Below are 21071 nucleotides of genomic sequence, written 5' to 3' on the forward strand. Positions count from 1 at the left end.
CCTGCAGGATCGGAGGAGCGGTACCCATAGTGTTCTCCTACTTTGCGGAGGTGCTGGCCCGGGAGAAGAGAGGAGAGCATCTGAGCTGGCTCTGCATGTTCTGGATGATCGGAGGAATCTACGCCTCCGCCATGGCCTGGGCCATCATCCCACACTATGGTGAGAGGAACCATGAGGCGCAGCATGTTCAGCCCATACATGCACACATACATGTTGTAAAAAGGAGCTCAAGAAGTTTCAGCTCTGACTGAACTTCTGTCCACGCATGACGGGAATAGAAACGATGATTAAAAAATAAACAGGGCTCTGCTCCCCACTGCAGTGACGCAAATAAAAAGCAACATGATAGATAAAGTGCAGGCGGCTTTACACATCATGGGGCTCAATTTAGAAACTGAGACCCTCCGGGGTGCAGCACGCACGGAGCAGGTGGCAGTGTAGGTGGAGGCTGTGACAGTAGCGGCGGTGGAACAAGCGAAGCCTGAACAACCAGGAGGATTTTATTGTTCTTTTGTTCATTTTTTTCACTAACTTCAGAAGATTATAAAAAGCGGCATTTTCTGCGTTGAAATGATTTGCCGCTTCCTGAATCTGCGTCTTCTGTGAACCGCGCACCGGCTGAGGAGGACATCAGTCCACGAAGTGGAAACTTCATCTGTCGTTACGACGAAAAAGCAAACAGTTTCAGGCTCCATTGAGCAGCAGGCATGAAAGTGCATTCTGCTTAAGTCTCAAAGTAGCAAGCAGTAAGGGTAGTAGAATAACACAGTTGTAAGTTCAACTACTGCAGTAATAGACTCAAGAGCAGTAATTAAACAAGAAACAGGAGGAAGCACTTGCGGCGTTCCTCCTCCATCTTGGGGAAGGACTTTAACAATCACTTAACTGATAGAAAAGTTGCTGATTGATTTTGCATCGACTCATCAGGGAATCGACCAGGCGTCTACCGTCTTACCCTTTTGATGGATTCTTGGCACAAACGTGATTGTGGGGTTCTCACAGACTTAATTTGTGGTGAGAACGCACAGAAGGGTTTGGTAATGCAGGATGACGACCTGCAAGAAACTAACTTGTTCGTTACCACGGCCAAAAAAAAAAAGTCTTTGGGCAAGACCTCAGGACTGTAATCTTTCAGAATTTGTATCCACATCACATCGTGTACATAATCTACCATATTTGCTCTCATTTCATGGCGACAGTAAAAGAAATAAATGGCAGCCTGATACAAAAAAATCTCATAATGTGTAGTGAGAGAGCGAGAGCTGCAGGACAGCAGAGCGAAGGATGTCAGAGGATGAGAACAAAAATGAAATCAATCTGCTGTGGAGGGATGTGGTGGGAGAAGGAGGAGCAGCCGGAGAGATTAGGAGGACACCAGAGAGGGCGAGGTGGAGGGAGCGCTTGATTTATGAGGCCTTTGTCAGGGATAATCGAAAGGTGAGTAAATACAGCAGAGCGCTAAAGGGAAGAAACAAAGAGAAAGGGACAGAGTGAAACAATGTTAAAGGAAGGGTGGCGAGAAAAGATGGGTGAAGAGTCGAGCTCTCTTTTCGTGACTGAGTGTGTGATGATGATAATGTGCTGCAGCAGCTTGATAAAGTACTGCGACCCAGTGGTGTGTTTATACGGCATGAAGTCACAAGACGAATACAAACTAACAACAACTTGTAAAGGAGAGCGAGTGCTAAGTGTCTTAGATAAAACCTGTGAGGGCTCCACCTCATGACCTCTGCAGCGTCTTACACCAAGATCCACCGAGACAACGTCACATGCTGGGCAGGGACGTCTTGTTGTCACCGTGTTACACAGGAGGGAGGTTTTTATTTCTGCCATTGGCATGTTGAGAGTAAATTACTTGAATGGTGAGAACAAAGTAAAAATGTCAATTAAAGTAACACACCAACTTCCCCGGAGACAGACTAGAAGATGGAGACCCTTCTTCCTGTGCTGCAGGAGCTGAGACCCACGCTAGTTAGCTTAGCACAATGAATGCTAGTGGATGGGAAGTGTTAGCCTAGACAAAAGATATCAAATACAGTTTTTTTTCCCCAAAAACATTTTTGTCTCCATTTTTAGTTCAAGGGTTGTGCACAACTTTTGCTGTGAAATATTTATTCAAGGGCTGCACGGTGGTGCAGTGATTAGCACTGTCGCCTCACAGCAAGAAGGTTCCGGGTTCGAGTCCCAGCTGTGTGGAGTCTGCATGTTCTCCCTGTTCCTGCGTGGGTTCTCTCCAGTACTCTGGCAGCCTCCCACAGTCCAAAGACATCAAGAGGGACCAGGTTAATCCAGACTCTAAATTGACCGTAGGTATGACTGTGAGTGTGAGTGGTTGTCTGTCTCTATGTGTTGGCCCTGTGATGGACTGGTGACCTGTCCAGGGGGAACCCTGCCTCTCGCCCGTAGCCGCTGGGATAGGCTCCACCCCCCGCGACCCTTAATAGGAATAAGCGGAAGACAATGGATGGATGGATTGATATTTATTCAAATTTTGAGATATTTCAACTTTAAAATCAGACACATAGCTGGGACTACTTTCCTGGCTGGGCGCAGGGATTTGATGCCGCACCTTAAACTTTCCTCCAACAACAGTTGACGACTGGAAGAGCAGCTGCTGCTTCGACTAGTCGGGGCGACTCGGTGACCGAGGAGGAGGAGGGTCACGGGTGGTCACTCCAACACCCTGAACCTGATGTAGGTGATGCTAACACTACCCAACTCACGACCACTCTTTGTGCTAAGCTAACTAGCATAGGTCCAGCTCCATAATGTAGCACGGAGAAGGGTCTCTACTTTCTTGTGTGATTCTTGAGACGACAAAAAATATCAACATCTCCCCAAATAGGTTTTATATTCCTTTACGTTAAATTTAATGACATGTCACAATGTTTGCAGAACTAAAAAAACACAAGAGCTCATAACCTGTGACAGAGACGGTCCAGTTCCTGTGGGATTCACTATAAAAGCTAACTTGTGTTGTACTAGTTAAATACTTCTAATGTGAAGAAGCAGCAGCAGTAGTAAGAGTACACAGTTGCTGATATGAGTGGGAGAAATAAGAACAGTAGTTTTTTATTTCATGTGAAGGCAATCGTACACAAATATGGAGGACCCAGTGGTTGAAGCGTGAGGACTGTAACCAGAATCATACACTGCACTCTATCAAGATGATACTTGATGTTGTGAATTAAGGGGGGAAAAAAACAGAAGTACTCCCAAACACACAGATCACATTTTACTCCTGAAAACGGCCAAAATTATGGAACAACAGTTTCAACAGTTTCCCGAGAGCCTGAATTCACCAAGCTGAATTCACTTGAACGTTGTTTCTGGGTGACTTGGCTTCAGTGGCTCCTGGACGGACGCTGAAGGGAGAGGGTTTGTTTGCACAGTGCTTGAGTCTTAGTTGCTGCTAATGATTTAGGATTCCATCTGAAGGCCTTTCCTGTGACTTGACAAACTTATTTTTTGTGATGAGTGAGTGTGAGAGCGCCGACTGAGCCTCATAATTGAGGTCAATTGATTAGACGCCAGTGTTTTAACACATTTTTTCTCCAGGATGCAGCAGTGCGTGGGTAATAGGTTTCGCCGCAGTGCTTTTACATTGACTGGGGAACAAAAGCCAGATAACTCTGTGTGTGTGTGTGTGTGTGTGTGTGTGTGTGTGTGTGTGTGTGTGATTTAGTCTTTTTTGAAGTCTCAAAAGTGTGATAGTTAAATCGTAAAAACAAGGAAAGATGGTTGTGATCAGCTTTAAACATGGTGTTTGTGTGTAGCCTTTGTGTGTGTGTTTGTGCTACTTGTGTGTTTGTGCGTGCGTGCGTGTGTGTGTGTGTGTGTCTGCGTGCTATTTTGCACCAATGCTTTAAGATTTGTGTCACGGAAATGAACGATGGCCAAGGACAGTGGTGTGCCTGTGTGTGTGTGTGTGTGTATTCAACATGCTCAGTAGCTGTGGAGTAGGGACATAAATCATGTTGAGTATCTGAATCCTGCCCCTCCAGTCCATTTTAGCTATAATCCCCCTAATGAGGTTTTTACTGGTACAGGCCGGAGTCGCCCTACAGGCCACACACACAAACACACAGTTTTTCTGTGTGTGTCCACGGCTGCCATACTTCGCTGATGCTGATTCATAGAGTCCTCGTCCGCCAAACGCGTTTCAAGTGCTCCGTGGCGTGTTGTTACTTGCTGATTATCAGGATGTAATTCCATCTGTCGTTTCCTCGCCGGTAGATTTTGTGCAATAGAGAAGGGATCGATTGTGAAGGGATCGATTATGAAGGGATCGATTGTGAACGATGCCAAAAGGCTGCAACACGACTTCCCTCGTACCAGAGGTTCTTGACCTTTTTCATGTTCTGGACTCCCAGGTTGACTCAGTGAGACGTGGACCCCGTCTTCCTTTTTGTAAAGTTTCATTCAAACGCCCTGCACAGGAAATCTGATTCAGCCCTCAAAAAATATCATTCCCTAAGTTATTATTTAAAAACAGTTCAGGAAAAATTTGTCAGTTCAAGTCAAAGCTGATTTAAAACAAAAAAAGGAGGTGAGAGAACGGGTTGAAACAGAGTAAGAGTGGGAGGTTTGGCAGAAGACATGACGTGTTTTATTCTTACTTTTGTCCTTAATGAGTCTATGATATGAAACTTCTGCTCAGCCTGGAGGCAAAGAAGACAAAAGAGAAGTTCTCAGGTTTATGTGTCTATTTTATGGTGCTGACGCTGCGCTGCGTGATTTCTGACCGCCTGCTGTGCTCCTGTGCAGGCTGGAGCTTCAGCATGGGGTCAGCCTATCAGTTCCACAGCTGGAGGGTCTTCGTGGTGGTGTGTGCGCTGCCATGTGTCTCAGCAGTGGTGGCTCTCACTTTTATGCCTGAAAGCCCCCGCTTCTACCTGGAGGTAACTGCATATTTACACGCGGCAGCACTGTCACGTTGTCAGGAGTCTGTGTTTTTTTTTGGAACATGTTGAGTCAGGAGTGATCTGCCCCCTAGAACGGTAAACACGACGAGGCCTGGATGGTTCTCAAACACATCCATGACACCAACATGCGCGCCCGGGGGGAACCCGAGAGAGTCTTCACTGTGAGTACCTGTGAGCTGCCTCCTCACTTGCATCCGTCAGAGCTGCTGCAGCACCGCCAGCTGATGACAGGATGAGTGTCTCCCCCTGCAGGTGAACAGGATCAAGATCCCCAAACAGCTGGACGAGCTGGTGGAGATGCAGAACGAGGCGGCCAACCCGGCTCTCAAGGTCCTCTTCAAGATCAGGGCTGAACTCAGAGCGGTGAGTTTCACCTCTTATAGGTTTAAAACTTACTTTTCTATGATTTAGGAATGAAACTAATGAAGCGTCTTTCCTCTGCTGATAGATCTGGTTGACCTTTATGAGATGCTTCAACTACCCAGTGAAAGACAACACCATGAAACTGGCTGCAGTCTGGTTCACTCTGTCTTTTGGGTGAGACTCTCCCCCACACTCTCACATCCACTCCTGCTCCTCTCCCTGATATCAGGATATGTTTCCATGATGTACAAAGACAGAGTACTGTCCTCTGAAGTGCTACTGCTGGCAAGTGACCCACATCTACTATTTTTTGGCTCATCTGTGACGTCGATGTTGTTTCATAATCGTACGAAATCTGACCTTTTCAGTGCCGATTTGCATCTGCTCCACAAGTCGTTCTCAGATATTCATAATTACTATCAGATATTTGTCTGTCTCGCAAAATAGCGTCCGTCTGAGCACTCATGCTCGAATTTATGTGACTGTTTCCTGCGTATACACAAAGTGGAGGATGCACGCTAATGCTGGCAGGTCATCGTTTCTGCCAAGATGACAAATAGAATAGAATGAATTGGTCGTCAGCTCACCAAATACACAAAAAACAACATGGAAGCAGATGAGCAGCTTGTAGGGGCAGAGGACAGGATCCCATTGAACATGAAAGACATCTGGGGCTCAGAACTCTGCTGAGGTGAGAATACTGCAGGCACAGGGTTGAAGGACTTCTGAGATCCATTTTTAGCTGCCAGAGGGACTCCATAGCGCTCTCCTGGCTGAAGAGAGGAAGTGAGTTATCCAGGATGTTTCTCGCTTTCCTTCTCATCCTGAAAAGTTGAGCCCGAACGCTTGAGGTCTTCGTCGCGTCCCCGAGGCCCGTCCAGTCCAGCCAAGAGCATACAGTCCAGTCCAGCAGCAAATACAACATTTCACACTGTTGTCCTTTGAACATGAGCACAAGCAGAATCGGCTGACGTCTGCATGTCTGAACTTTGACTGACTGAGCCACTGGTGTGTGCAGGTACTATGGCTTATCTGTGTGGTTCCCGGACGTCATCAAGCACCTCCAGGCTGACGAGTACGCCTCCAGAGTGAAGATCCACAACAACGAGCGCATTGAAGACTTCACCTTCAACTTCACCCTGGAGAACCAGATCCACAGGAACGGAGCGTTCGTGAATGACAGGTGAACTGGCTGCAACACATCAGGTCAACTTCACTTTCGGGATTCAGGAACGTTGACAGATCTGAGCTTTGGTCCAGACACGGCCGAGGCCGCCTGTCCCGTCCTGGGATAGCAGCGCTATTAGTCATTCCCACAAACAACCCGCTGCTGCCACTAATATTAATCCTGTCTCCTTTATCTGCAGCACCACCAGGAAATTAAAAGACTTATCTCTCTCTCTCCTCCCTCACTCGCTTACCAACACTCACTCACGCACGCACACACACACACACACACACACACACACACGAGTGTACCTTCTACATCTGGTTGTGAGAAAAGATTTATCCAGATGCTGCTTTTGTTTTTTTCATCTTCACGGGAGACCAGATCAAGACCGGTACCATGATACCGAACAGAGCAACGTGCAGCAAATCGCATGGATCCGTAAGCGAGGGAGCCTCCTGGCACCTTGAAGCAGCAACATGTAGCGCCTCCGACTTTCACACTGACCCGTAGGGAGGAGACTGGTGCCACTCTCATTCCTCCTCTGAGCTCTGTGCCTCCGTTCCTGCACCATGTATGTTGAGCAGACCCTTCGTGCTGCTTTCACAGGTACAGGAAGCGCGCTCAGAATTTGAGAAACCATTTCAGAGGCAGAGAGAAGCGCAAGAGTGCGTTTGTGGAGGAAGCAGACAGGACGATGCTGTTACTCCACACAGCACTTTCATTCTTTTCATTTTGTGTTACTCTGCATAATGCAGATGATTGAGGGACTTCGGTGTGGAATCTGGAGTTTAGAGCAGGAATTGTGTCGTTTTTGTACTGCATCTCAAACAAACCGTACATTAAATCTCTTGTACTTGAGCTGAGTGTGTAGCTCAAGTAAAGTTGACAATACAGTGTAAAATAACCGCAAAGAAAATAATGAGTAAAATGTATTTATTTGTCTTTCTTTGTTGCTGACATATTTTATCTATTGCATCAGTTTTTTGTAGATTCATAACTGAAATCAGTTTTTATACTGTAATTAACAAAGTGCACATAGCTACCTCGCAATTTGTACTGGAGTAAAAGAACTTTAGTGCTTTCCACCTCTTAACTCCAACAGTCCATCAGACCTGAGCAGATTTTGTATCCTGTTGATTTAGAAAACAGTGACTCAACCTTCTAAGAACAAGATGAACTCCACACATGCGCCTTTTCAAAGGATGGACATCCGTCCATCACTGCTGAAACGCTTCTACAGGTCGATTCATGTTCTCTCCTCTCCTCCTTCTCCTCCTCCTCTCAGGTTCATCAGCATGAAGTTCAAGGCGGTCACTTTCATCGACTCCTCTTTCCTCAACTGCTACTTCGAGGACGTCTCCTCCGTGGGATCCTTCTTCAAAAACTGCACCTTCGTAGACTCGTTCTTCTACAACACGGGTGAGTCTGAACCAGGATCTGAAACATGCGTGGAGTCCCCTGTGCGGAGGTATTTCCTTCTACCTCCCCCGCAGAAAATCCAATTATATCTGTGGTTCCTCTCACATAAGTCTCACTCAGTCTCGCTGTCTACTTCTGACACTTCATTTTGGTTTTAATGTCCCAGCTTGTGGCTCAGAGAAGAAAGAAAGGGCCGAAGCGTTTATGGCTTTGCTTTATGCCACTAAATTACTGCTTAACCTCTCTGCCCCGGCACAGATTGCGTTTCTGTACTCAGGTGATGGAAGTTAACAAAGAAACTGAAGAGGGCTGGGCTGAGGAGCACTGAAAACGGCCATTTCTAACCACACAAAGACATCTGCCCCATCATCAAAAGCGCCGGGTCCCACCCTGAAACCCTGGCCGTGCTGAAAAAAAGAGCAAGCCAATTATTTCAAGACTCACAAAAATACAAGCAGGAAGGAAAGGAAAGGCAGAGGGTGTTTCTGGGCGAAGTGGGGCTGAATCAGACCTTGTGGGAGTTCAGCGGGGAAATATGTCCCTCCAGCACTCAAGAAACGCTGAACATTTAGGAATGCAAGATTGCTGGTAATGCCTCATGGGAAATGAAGTCACTTTGCTCCCGGCAACGCCAAGGAGGGGTAAAATAACAAAGGGAGTGTGTGATTACAGCAGCCAATGTTTTCTCATTGATAAAGTTTGTTGTTTTATTTGAAGGCACCATGTGTAAGATTTGGACAACTTCCAAGGCCACACATTCAACTCCAGGAAGTCTCAGTGGACGAGCTCTGAAAACATCACGTCAGACTTTCTTTGGGTTTTGTTTTGTTTTTTTAATCACTTGAAATTGGAACTGTTCAATCAAAAATTGGTACCTGTTACCCGTGTCACCCAAGCTCATGAATGGTCGGGCTCTGTTAGACAAATGCTGGAATTACCTCGGGCCTTTTTATACATTCGTGATTTATGTCTGAAATGCCCAAAGGCGCCCGGCACCACGGGAAAATATGGCGGTGTAATTCACCCGATCGATTTAGCTCAGTGGTGCCAAAACCTTTCCCTTGTCGGGCCAAAACTCAAGGTGAGTGGCGGCACACAGCCCAAAAAAACAATGACTTCTCGTCTCTGTGCTCCTGTTTCTCACGCCACCCGTGCTGTTCTCCTCCAACATTTTGTATTCGACCAAAAAAAAGAAGAAAAAAAAAGGAAAACAGCGTAAAAACTGATTTACAGTTGCATGAAATTCAACCACATGGCAGGCCCCACTTTGCCCCCAGGCCCCACTTTGCCCCCAGGCCCCACTTTGGACACCTCTGATTTAGCTGCTCCCATGGATTACAGTGGTTGTTGACACATTGTGTTTCGGGCCTTAACTCCCTTCCATCAGAGCAGAAGTACAGAGAGTAGTTGCTATGGAGACATTACGTGGTCTGAATTCTGCGAGGTTTGCAGATTCCTGACCTGCTTCAGGGTTTCCCCTCAGCACCACCCGGGTCTTTGCAGTACAGGATGTGACGTCACAGATTACTGAGTCAAGGATGAACCCAAGCAGCGTTTCTCCGGTCTAAACGTCTCACACCTCTGCAGACATTGACGACGCCAAGCTGACAAACTCACGGGTGATCAACAGCTCCTTCCACCACAACAAGACGGGTTGTCAGATGACGTTCGACGACGATTACAGCGCCTACTGGGTCTACTTTGTCAACTTCCTGGGAACGCTGGCTGTCCTGCCTGGAAACATCGTCTCTGCCCTCCTCATGGACAAAATAGGACGACTTAGCATGTTAGGTATGACCCTTCCTCGACTTCTTCTCAGCTACAAAGAGCAGTGGTGCTTGTGACATGGACCCGCGACATGCGATTCTGCGTCTTGTCCTGCAGGAGGCTCCATGGTGCTGTCAGGCATCAGCTGTTTCTTCCTCTGGTTCGGCACCAGTGAGTCCATGATGATCTTCATGCTCTGTCTCTACAACGGCCTGAGCATCTCCGCCTGGAACTCGCTGGACGTGGTCACCACCGAGCTCTACCCCACAGACAGGAGGTCAGTCGGCTCACATCAGTTCCATCATCGTCGTCGTCATTCATGACTCTAGAATCCACACGCTAACAATTGTAGCAGCAAGTTAAGAGTATTTTTACCTAAGTTCTGTTTTTATACTAAATACAGTGTCAAGATATCAAGTGCTATTTATAGTATATTTATCCTATAGGAGACATTTAAGTTACTTTGAAGTGCAGGATTTTGTGTAGAAACCATGAAAAAACCCAATGAGGACGATGTACTTTTACTGGGAACTTCAAGAGGACATCATCAGAGCAGCACGACAGGAACACACACGCAACTTTCACACGACCTCATAGGTCAGTGGTTGTGAAATCCAAGAGTCCCGAGCACAAGAAAACACAAATATCCCAAAGAATGTGTATTTTTGATTTTGACGCTGGCGCAAACTCCAACTGTTCTTCTCTACTCCTACTGAAGTAGAATTCTGTTTCACTTTTTCCAGAATATCGTCATCGAACTTTATCTTTCTACTTTTACTGAAGCAGTGCAACTGCATATTTCCTCCACCACTGACAAAAGCTTGAGGTGAGGAAATTTAATATCCAAACATGGAGAGGGTCGCTGCTGCCCCGAAAAAAAAGAAAAGAAAGAAACGCTAACGTTTTTTTTTTTTAGAGGAGTTTCCCGTAAACAGAAGTGCCACGGATGAACCAGTTAGCGGAGATGCTAAATGTAGACGTGTGAGTTTGGTCAGCGAAGGCAGAGACTTCCCCCCCACCATCATCGCCACACACGTGTCAGTTGCAGTATCTGAGACAATAATGGCGTGTGTTTCTCTCTGGTCTCTCGTGCTTGCAGAGGAACTGGCTTCGGCTTCTGCAACGCCATGTGTAAACTGGCCGCCGTGCTGGGTAACCTGATCTTTGGCTCGCTGGTTGGCATCACCAAGGCCATCCCCATCCTGCTGGCATCGTCCGTGCTGGTGGGCGGCGGGCTGGTGGGGCTGCGACTGCCAGACACGCGGGCCAACGTCCTCATGTAAACCTGGACAGTGTCTTGTTTACCTGCTATTTGCTCAGTTTGACAGGATAACGACGCGGTCATGATTTATGTAAGGAAGCAGTCTTGTGTGATTCTGTTCTCTCTGAGTAAATACGCGGTGGAGCGGGACGGAGGTCCAGAGAGCTGGAGATCTACAGACGACGGGTGGGGGGTTTATTTGGGGTGTCAATCCGCCTGCGTGGGTGAGCTCTGGGCGTTGGGCGGCCGTCAGCCTCTGTACAGCTGCAGCTCACTGCTCCGTCTCTCACATGCAAGCCTGGAAAACCTGCATGTGTCAAGTCTGCAAAAGGCTTCAACGTTCGACAACCTTCCAGATCCTTTCACACCGACGTGGGTTTATTTATTCCCCCGTGTGTTTGTTGAGTTATTTATTGCTTCACCCGCCGGCTGTGTGTGCGCGCGCGCGTGCGTGTGTGTGTGTGTGTGTGTGGCGATCCCACCTGATGAATGGTTGATGACGTTTGAGCCTTTTGCTGCTATTTTCACGAATGACAAGGCCATAGAGAAAAGAAGAAGAAGAAGAAAAAAAGAAGAATAAAGTAGTTTAGTCAAAACTTCAGCAGCTACATTTCTAAAGTGAAAAGTTTACATTTTCTGCTTTTTACAGTCAGAGACTTTTGAGATTGGAGCGGTCCAGTCTGAATGCTTCGTGTGTGTCGTGTTGGTCTCGTCGCTCACCGTGAAGGGCTTCGCTCTCCGCTGCACTCGCATCCGTCAACGCTCGCTCATGTACACGGGAGGGAAGCGCTGCCGTTATTAAAACACGCTCTCCTCCGCGTTTTATCGGTCTCACCTCGGTTTCCCCATCGCGTCACTCGCCCAGTTGTGTCCTCCTGCCTTGCTGCCGCCCCCCCCCCCACCAAACCCAGAACTCGAAGGCCTTTCTCAAATGTTGTGCCTCTTCCTCCATGAGCCCGTCTCTCCTTCCAAGCTTTGCTGCTTTGTCACGCTGTTTTTGGTCTCTCATCTCTTGATGCTGCTGCGTGTATGCATGTGTAAATGTACGTCCGTCCGTCTGTGTTTTTCTTCTCAACTCTTCGTAAACCACAGGAAAAAAAATGGGAAAAAAAACCAAAACAGATGTGTTTGGAAAGTTCCAACCAAATTAAAAGCCATGTTTAAAGGAGCGATTCACCCGGATGGCTTTCCTCTGGAGGTACGCAGCTCTGCAGGAGGTTGGCTTGGTCATAGATCAGGTGGACACCTCTTCTTGCTGTCATGTGACCAAAGTCCTGCGCTCGGACCGTGATGAAGGCTCCAGACCTGCAGAGATCCACACATCAATGGAGATCGAGTATTTTGGTCTTCGGTCTCTGATAATCCAGGTTGTAGAAGATCCCCGATTAAAAACCATGGTTTTAAAAGTTAAGATACATTCATAACAGTTAGTTCATGCTTAGTTAACTGTTAGCTAACGTGTGTAGTGTGTTTCCACACGTTTTGGAGGGAAGCATTCGCAATGTTTCCGTGTGTTTACCGTGTGTAATTGTCACATAAGCCTGTACAGATGCAGATACAGAGGATACGATCACAGTGGAAATGTCAGCAGGTCACACATGACGGGGAGTCTCTGATACTCGGCGCTGCTGAAACAGTGCCGTCGCTGCCATAAAAGGCCTGGAAGGCTGGACTCTGACGGACCACCACTCCCGAATTCTTTAAATGGACGCTTCTCTGACTGTGGTTTGTATACTGACCCCCCTGCACGGCTGAATACCTCCAGAGAGAAGCGCCCGCTCCTGGTGTGAGTGCAGGGACCCTTGAAACCCTCCAGAGAAGGAGGCTCCTGCTGCTACCGCGTCGCCGCTTCCATGTTCACATGATGAGAATGAACTCTGAAACATCAGGAGGGCTTGATTATGTTCTGGTGGCCTGTAACAAATATGCAGCTATTTTCCTTTTAACGGCTGAAATGCAACTGTCTGGGTTTGTACGCTGCACCCCCCTAGCCACCGCGTCACCCGCCCACCCCCCCCCCGTTGCAACACCCGCGCCAGACAAATCTCACCATCCGTCAAAGAGCAACCCTGCATGCGTATTACTGAAGTCCCTCTGTCGTGTGTGCTTCTTTACGTTGTGGTGTCCTCGCTGTTTCCTCCACGCAGGGAGAACAGATCGGCGATTGCAGGTGGAAGGTGAATGTATCATTCTCACGTGTCCGTCGCCGACTTGTGTTCATTCTACTGAGTTTTCTAGGTCATTGTGGACGGGCATGCTAGTGTTGAGAGGACATGTCAGTACAAGGTTCCGCGGGAGTGGTCAGGCCTGCTTCTGGAAAGTTTCCAGTGAGATTAATCATTGTTGTAAAGTCGCCGAAGCAGGAGACGACAGCGCCGAGGCTTCGGGAAGCTTTCAGACTACAAACGGAGGCGTGGGTGCAACCACCGTGGTTGTTTTGATAAGATTAGGCTCAAGTGTAGAGATGGATTCCTCTGGCGTCTGCATACTAAATAAAGACTTTCATTTGAACAGCAGCTGTGGGCTTTTTCTTTGGTTTGTCCAGGTTGTGCTGACACACACCAGCAGATGGCGCCATTTACACAAAATTACCCTGGATGGGCCTTCATTCCTGTCTCATCAGGTTCAATTCTGGACCCCCATCCTGTGACAGACCTGTGAATAACGTCAGAGGTTCAGTTTTTGAGCTTGTTTGGTTCATTTGACATTGGTGGTAGTTCTGGCACGGCTCGCCCTTGTCATGTTTGTTTAAAACCCCATACGACCCCGACGGACTTGTTCTGAAAGATTGTGTTACATTTCAAGCGAGAACAGTTTCAGACGTCCGTCTCAAACAAGAGGACAGGCCAAAATTCAAGGAACGTTCCCACAACGATGGCTAACCTCAACTACGAGTTGTAAAGACGCTGTTTGAAGTGACTTCTCTCGTTAGCGTTAGCGCATCACAATGAAACGAATTAACCCTTTACTACAAGATGCTGTGAACCATTTCAGGAGATTGCAAGACGGTGAAATTGACGTCACAACATACCAAATATTAAACCTGTCAAGTCAAGATAGCAAAGCTGGTCATCCTGAGTTAATAAGTCTCGGTTCATGAACTCATCAGGAGTAAACCAGTTTGTTGTCCTGAGATTCATTATCTGGAGATAATTCACCCATCAGCAGGTGAAATTACAGCATTAAAAGACAAGTATGGACTTCTGCCTCCATGGACTGTCTTTCAGACTGTTACTGTCTTCGTTAACATTTTCCAATGTTGGAACACTTTGACATTAAGGGAATCTTTTATTAATTCTTTAAACATTTGATGAAAAACCTTTTCTGAGAATTTAAACTCAGCCCAAGCTGGCACCGATGCAGCTAAAAACTGCTGAGTCACCGAAATGTCATTTCATAATGTCATCACAATGTTCAAGTATTTGTGAATCAAACGTTGCCTCGAAACGTGTGCGTGCTGCATTTGAGGCAAGATTCCCTCTCTAAAAGAGTAACAGTCCATCCATTTTCTAAACCACTTATCCGCTAAGGGTCATGGGGGGGTGTCTCTGAGCCTTGCTGCCCCAAAGCGCAGCCGTCTGAGAACATAAACAACACCAGCTGCTGGAAAATATGCTGGAAGGACACTTGTGACCCAGTAGCCGAGTGGCCCCAGCATAAATCACAAATGTTCCTGTGTCTCTAATCACGATCTAATAAAATCTCGATGATACAATAAAAAAATTTAACTTTTTAACTTATCTCAAGAGAATCAGTCAAATTTTTTTTTTACTTTATTTTTCTCACAAAACCCACACTCAGATACATTACAAACAGAGTGGAAAAAATAAAAATAAATAAAATGAATAAAAATTCTTGATACAAACATGAAATTAAACAAACATAAACAGGGGGTAGCACTAATCTGCCATTACAAACTTACATTTTTTTTTTCTCCCTAAGTTCTATTGTAAATTCAGCCTATTCTTTTTTCTGTATGCAGTCCATTTTTCCCAGCGTTGTTCACAAATCTCTGTTTTTGTCCTTAATCTGTAGGTCAGAGAACCGGTCAAATTTTACATGAAAGGATCAAAATAAACACTTCTGAGACGCTACCAGGACGCTGTTATCAGAGTCAACTGCTGCGCCTGGCCGCTCACGCTCACGTGCTGTTTAGCGGCTTGAGCGTTAGCATGCTGCTGGGCTAACGTTCGCTACTTAGCACAATAAATAGGCAGGTTGGCTAAACCGAAGCAAAAGTTAGTTCCGAATTCACTTCGCCATTGGGGCGCAGAAAACTGTCAAAACAGAATTCTAATCAACTTTTGACCTGCGGTTGTGAGGGATTCTGCGTTTTTGCTGCCCGGTGAACGGAAACCGGCACCTTCATAATTTTAGAACCAGTCCAACCAAAGAAACGGCCTGAGTTGGAGCAGCCAAGGTAAATTAGCTGTTTACCACCGGTCATGTTAAATGTATGAAACTAGACAACCATGTGTTGTTATTCGACCTGAGAATAAAAATTGTATTTCATCAGTTTGACACATCATACACAAGTAGTTTCATGACGCTCGGTGTCGTCGTTTTTTGTTTTTCTTAAATTCTGATTACATGGAAGTGTGATTGACGGGGGTCGGCGGTGGCGTGTGTCACGCTGGGTCTATGTCCTGTCAGGAAATGCCAAGCCAATGACGGGAAGGAGGGAAGTCTCCTCATGGGAAGTGCAACTCGTAAACAATACTCCACATTGTATAGAACAGAAATGTACATCCAGCTCCCTGGTTGGAGAAGTTAAAGAAACAGCACGGGATTAAATTTGCTCTTCAACAAATCACTGCTTTTATTGTTATATACAGTAAATAAGTGCATTTGTTGTGTGTCTACCTGATGTAAAACGATACTGTCTCTAACAGAATGTTCCCTAAACCAGGATGTTAAAGAGAATCAAAATCAAGCAGTAAAAACAAGTATTTGACAAGGCGTTAACTAATGTATCCCCCCCGTTTTGACCAAAGGATCGATTTGTCCTGCAACTAAAAAAAACCCAAAACTTCCGGCAACCACTGTTGTCCCTCAACAGGACCCACAATGATCAGACTAATGAGTTCGCCGACCTGTAAGATCCGTCCTCATTGTGGGTCGCGGGTTCTAATTCAGCATCACCAGCTGGTGCCGCCTTACCGCTCCATCCGTTGTTGACCGTCTCTCTACTCTGCTCCTGGACAGCTGCTTTATTCAACACGGAGGTTTCGAATGGCAGGTGTCAAACTGAGCAGACAGAGAACCGCCTCCATACTTTCCCGCAACTCTGAAAGTTCTACCCCCTGAGGTGGAACATCTGAGTGTAAAACAACATCCCCGGAATGACACGTAGACGCTTGCGCGCTCAAAATGAAAGAAGCTCCCCCAAAGGTTCATGGCGGAAGTTCCTGTGGTTTGGAACGGGCCTGAATCTTCCAATCTAGGACGATACGATATACTGAAGTAGTAATGGCTCAAATATCAGACTCATTAACACGCTGCGGTTCGTTTCACATTAATGTCGGTTACACTGACTTCAAGTACCCCTAAGACTGGAAAATGATGTTAGCCTGTGTTCATTAAAATACTGCTCATATAGATGTGCTACCGCAGGTCTCTCCCTGACACGTCCCACTCTCGTTAAGTGGACTACTACCTGGAACATGACTTCATGCAGTCTGTCCATTGTGTGTTCATCAAGAACACAACACAAAGTCTTTGCTTTCTCTCTGGATTCCAGCCACAGAGAACTCTTTCCTCCCCATGCAAGAGCGAATCAGAACCAGCTCCGGGGGCTCAGATGGATATGCTGAGGGTCTTCCCCTTGGAGGCGCTGAGGTAAAACCTGGAGCCTGCTGACTTGGACATGAGGAGGAAGAGGAAGGGGTCCAGGCAGGCATGGACGCAGCACAAACACACCGCCACGTTAAAGAAGATGTACCAACTTTCGGTCCCGTCCACGAACAGTTGCACGTAATGGAGAAAGTGGAGGACTCCGGCGGGGGTGAAGCACACCAGGAAGATGACAAACACCAGCGAGCTGGCCTTGATGTACTTCGCCCAGTCAAGGTGCGAGCGGTTGAGCTCCATGATGATTCGGGTGAAGCACAAAACAGTGACCAGCAGCGGGGTGAGGAGGCCGAAGAAGGTTAGGAAGAGGTTGTAGTAGAGCAGGAAGGTGTGGGAGCTGAGGTCCAGGGGTAAGACGTCATGGCAGGTGGTGCGGCCCAGCTGCGGGAGCCAGTAGCTCTGCTGGACGAGGAGCTCGGGGACCAGGGCGGCACCAAACACCCCCCACAGAGACAAGGTGACGCAGGCGGTGTAAAACCTCTTCGGGAGACTTTTGTACATAAACGGGTGGGCGACAGCCAGGTAGCGCTTGATGCTGATGCAGGCCAGCGTCTGGGCCGAGCAGTAGAGGTTGCCATAGAAACAAGCCGTGACCACTCGACAGGCAGCCTCTCCAAGCACCCAGTGGTTTCCATGGAGATGGTAGTCAGCCTTGAAGAAGAGGGAGAGGAGGAGGAAGAGGTCGGAGACCGCCAGGCTGCAGTACAGGATGGCAGAGGACACCTTCCTGATTTTAGTGGCCAATGAGCACAAAATAGCGACGTTGGCCGGGATCCCGACAGCGATGACCAACATGTAAATGGCGGGGATCACCTTGGAGCTCAGAGAGCCATCCAGGTACCTTGCTGTGCTGTTGCTTAGTAACAGCAGCATTGGAGGGGCAGGAGGTGAAATAGGGGTCTGTGTTCCATTTAGGACCAGAGGCAACTGGGCCCAATCCAGCGGCTTCCCTTTAAAGGTTCTGGGCTCAATCTCAGAGGTTTTTTTAAGCTCTGTGGTTTTCCTTTTCCCTGAGAGAGAAAAGTTCCATAGGTTAAAAATCCCAGCGATGACATCACATTTGACCAAAGTCAACATCAAACTTCCATGAACGCAGTGATGCTGCCTGTTAGCACGAGAGCTAACGTTGTAACGTGTTTCTAAGCGCAGAAGCGTTTGATCAGCATCACTCGTGGTTGATTTTTCCCCACCTGATCAGGGCGCACGACGCTGGTAAGGATAGAACAAATGAACTCTGTTCCACGTTGTTCCAGTTAATATGTCGTTAGATCACGTTTGAAAATCTGGCTTTAGACAAAAACATCATCATCATCATCATCATCATCAGGAGCAGCCTTAAAGGCTTATCTTATCTTACTCTGTCTCTGTTCGTCTACCTGCTCTGGCTCTACTCGTCTACCTGCTCTGGCTCTACTCGTCTACCTGCTCTGGCTCTGTTCGTCTACCTGCTCTGGCTCTGTTCGTCTACCTGCTCTGTCTCTGTTCGTCTACCTGCTCTGTCTCTGTTCGTCTACCTGCTCTGTCTCTGTTCGTCTACCTGCTCTGGCTCTACTCGTCTACCTGCTCTGTTTCTGTTCGTCTACCTGCTCTGGCTCTACTCGTCTACCTGCTCTGACTCTACTCGTCTACCTGCTCTGTCTCTGTTCGTCTACCTGCTCTGACTCTACTCGTCTACCTGCTCTGACTCTGCTCGTCTACCTGCTCTGACTCTACTCGTCTACCTGCTCTGTCTCTGTTCGTCTACCTGCTCTGTCTCTGTTCGTCTACCTGCTCTGTCTCTGTTCGTCTACCTGCTCTGACTCTACTCGTCTACCTGCTCTGACTCTACTCGTCTACCTGCTCTGACTCTACTCGTCTACCTGCTCTGACTCTACTCGTCTACCTGCTCTGGCTCGACAGTAGCGCCCCTGGGTGTCTCTGCTTTTATTGTGTAGGTTCAAGACACCACATCACTTTATCAGGGTTTCAGCCTGATAGAGTAAAAGGATGAAATCAGCATCAGTGAACGACACGGAGAGAACGACTTCATCCTGAGCAGTGAGGGACTCAGGATCCCATTTCTTGTCCATTACATTGAAATGTTGCTTTTTTAACAAAGAAAACTGATGAAATAACTGAAGACCTTTGAGACTGATTTCACCTTTGTGTCACTAAGTCGACGGGCGAGTCGTTCCCAAACTCTGACACGTTTTGATTGAGACTAAATTGACAAATAGCGCGTTGCTGAAAACGGTGGCCAGGGAAGACGAGCCGAAGACGACTCATTCGTTCCATCTCTTACCTTTTTTCTGGAGGGAACCGTGGAGCAGGAGAACCAGAACCAGGCCACACAAAAGTTTCCTCATCGTGGATTCACAAGAGTGGCGTCTCTGTCCGCTTCATCCCGTCACTGCCGCCTCGGTGTGTGTGAGAGAGAGAGAGAGAGAGTGTGTGTGTGAGAGAGAGAGAGTGTGTGTGTGTGTGTGTGAGAGAGAGAGAGAGAGAGTGTGTGAGAGAGAGAGCTCACAGTCACAAACGCCACCCAACCCGCAGAGAAAAGAAACAAACAACCTGACGCGGTCGCTGCTGGTGCAGGAATGCGGCTTTGCTCTGGTTTCTGTTTAAACATGCAGAGCGCGAGCTCGTTGGGCAACGTGCGACCTTTGTCACCCTTTAGCTTCACCGTCCAACTCAAGATGAGCGACAGGCCTCTGTTTGATTACCAAAAACTGCTGGCTGCTCCTTTTGTTCCCCTCTCAGATCATTTTTCAACTCTCCAGCCTTTCGGAGGCGGTTCAAAGGCCGTTCCCGCTTCTCGGTGTTCGGCCTCGTCTCTCGGGGCTCGGCTGGCTCTTGCCTGTGTCTCACGTCAGCGTTTGATACGTTCAGAGACGTTTTCCTCCTGCAGACTTGTTCCCCGCAGAGTTCTGAGGAACGCACCAGCAGAGGAAATGTCTGTCTGGAGATGATAAGTTTGTCTGAACTTGAGCCGTTTCTCTCACTTCCGCTGTCTGTCAGTTACGGCGTGGAGATGTTTTGTGAAAAACATGTCATCTTTTGGTTCCTGAACTCTTCGGGGGGCTTTGTTTCGAATGCTTCAGGACTGAACCACGCTGGCACACAAACGGGGGGGGGGGGGGGGGGGGGGCATCGGTCTGGTGCGGCGTTGCCACGGTTGGCGTTTAGGGTTGGGGTGTATCAGGATTGTGAGGTCAGAGACCCTGGAGGTGGGCGGGGTCTTCATTGGCAAGTTCAACCTGACAGTTCAGCGTTTGAGCGCCGTGAGGGCCAGAAAGATCCAGCTGATCCCAGATGTGACCTGCATCTTGTTTTCATCTCGTCTGTGTTTTATGGGTGGGAGGTGATGTTTGAGAACCAGCGTGTGTGAGTGTGTGTGTGTGTGTGTGTGTGACCTCCGCCGCAGACGGATTCTCGCTGATGCCATGTGACCTTCCCGCCTCTGACGTCACTGCTGACTCAAACTGAGAACTCAACAACACAAGCAGGTGATTCTGTAAGCAAACTCTCGTTCTGCTCCGGCTGAGACACAAACCACTGACGGCCGGGGAGAAACGCCACGGTGACGGAGGAGCGTCTTGATCCTTGCTGTTTGTTGATTTTATTCTTTTCGCTCCTAGAAACGCAGTCGGCGCCACTTTTTATTCGCATTTAATTTTCCAGTTCTGAACTGATGAGAACCCCCGCCCCGCCGTACCCCTCCCCCATACACTCACCCACTCCATTCAGTTTAAAGAATGTTTCACTGCGTCACATCAGTTTGGTCCTCTATAACCCCTAGAAAGGACACACACTCTCTCTCTCTCTCTTTATCATCTGGTTCCAATTCTGAGCTGTTCCACCGGAAGCTGCCGCATCTGTTTCCTGCAGCGTCACGTGACTCACAAGCTGACAACACCCATGCCTCGACGCTGCTCTCTGTGGCCTGGGACGCAGCAAATGGAACCGGCCCGGTTCCGCTCAGCCAATTCTGCGGCGACGCACCCTTGATGGAGGCTGTTGGTGAGCAGCTGCACGGACGGGACGAACCGGTGGCTTTGACCTCACCCGTGTGCCAACTCACCTCATGTTCAGATTTATGATACATAAAACATTTTTTTTTTTTTTGCCTGGTTTTGTCACAAGATGATAAAAGTGGAAACTGGAAGTGAAAGCAGGAGGAGGAGCCGCCGCCGCCGCCCACTAGAGGGCGGTATTTCCCTTCACTGACTGTCATTTTCAATCCTATTCTGCTTTGGAGTTTAAAGATTAATGTTGTGTCATGTGATTTTGATTAGTCTTCCAGTATTTCACCAGCATCACTGCAGAAGTGGGAGGA

The 21071-nt window shown here is 47.8% G+C and overlaps 2 protein-coding genes across 7 annotated transcripts in view; one reads left to right on the forward strand and one right to left on the reverse strand.

Annotated features, from left to right (window-relative positions):
- The window catches only part of LOC147243652 (synaptic vesicle glycoprotein 2C-like), a 50936-nt gene extending 37520 nt beyond the window's left edge, over positions 1–13416 (forward strand). For 3 of the 5 annotated variants that reach the window (XM_086187297.1, XM_086187296.1, XM_086187298.1), the window contains 10 exons: positions 8–159; positions 4768–4901; positions 4997–5086; positions 5178–5288; positions 5374–5462; positions 6307–6471; positions 7745–7878; positions 9466–9669; positions 9763–9922; positions 10745–13416. In XM_086187297.1, the coding sequence (XP_086043423.1) occupies positions 8–159; positions 4768–4901; positions 4997–5086; positions 5178–5288; positions 5374–5462; positions 6307–6471; positions 7745–7878; positions 9466–9669; positions 9763–9922; positions 10745–10928 (1423 nt within the window). In that variant the 3' untranslated portion in view covers positions 10929–13416. The other 2 variants (XR_015110376.1, XM_086187300.1) reach the window with 2 other exon arrangements.
- A 1234-nt stretch (positions 13417–14650) lies between these two features.
- LOC147243653 (proteinase-activated receptor 3) lies at positions 14651–20536 on the reverse strand. Of its 2 annotated transcripts, none has more exons than XM_086186907.1 (3): positions 20470–20536; positions 19038–19145; positions 14651–17766 (listed from the first exon to the last, which is right to left on the reverse strand). In XM_086186907.1, the coding sequence occupies exons 2-3, from the start codon at positions 19099–19101 to the stop codon at positions 16703–16705; spliced, it is 1128 nt and encodes a 375-aa protein (XP_086043033.1). In that variant the 5' UTR covers positions 19102–19145; positions 20470–20536; the 3' UTR covers positions 14651–16702. The 2 variants fall into 2 exon arrangements, with proteins under 2 accessions (XP_086043033.1, XP_086043032.1); XM_086186906.1 differs by lacking the exon at positions 20470–20536 and adding an exon at positions 19459–19865 and having other exon boundaries at positions 19038–19152.
- Between the last annotated feature and the right edge of the window lie 535 nt (positions 20537–21071).

This window comes from Aulostomus chinensis, chromosome 19 (assembly GCF_037954235.1).
Source record: "Aulostomus chinensis isolate RoL2024-O1b breed Wild chromosome 19, RoL_Achi_v1.0, whole genome shotgun sequence".
NCBI lineage: Eukaryota > Metazoa > Chordata > Actinopteri > Syngnathiformes > Aulostomidae > Aulostomus > Aulostomus chinensis.

Excerpts from the sequence above, each read along its gene's own strand:
- LOC147243653 (XM_086186907.1), bottom strand. The coding sequence starts at position 19,101 with ATGAGGAAACTTTTGTGTGGCCTGGTTCTGGTTCTCCTGCTCCACGGT. Across the intron at positions 17,767-19,037 it reads CGGTTCCCTCCAGAAAAAAG|GGAAAAGGAAAACCACAGAG; the intron begins GTAAGAGATGGA and ends TTTCTCTCTCAG.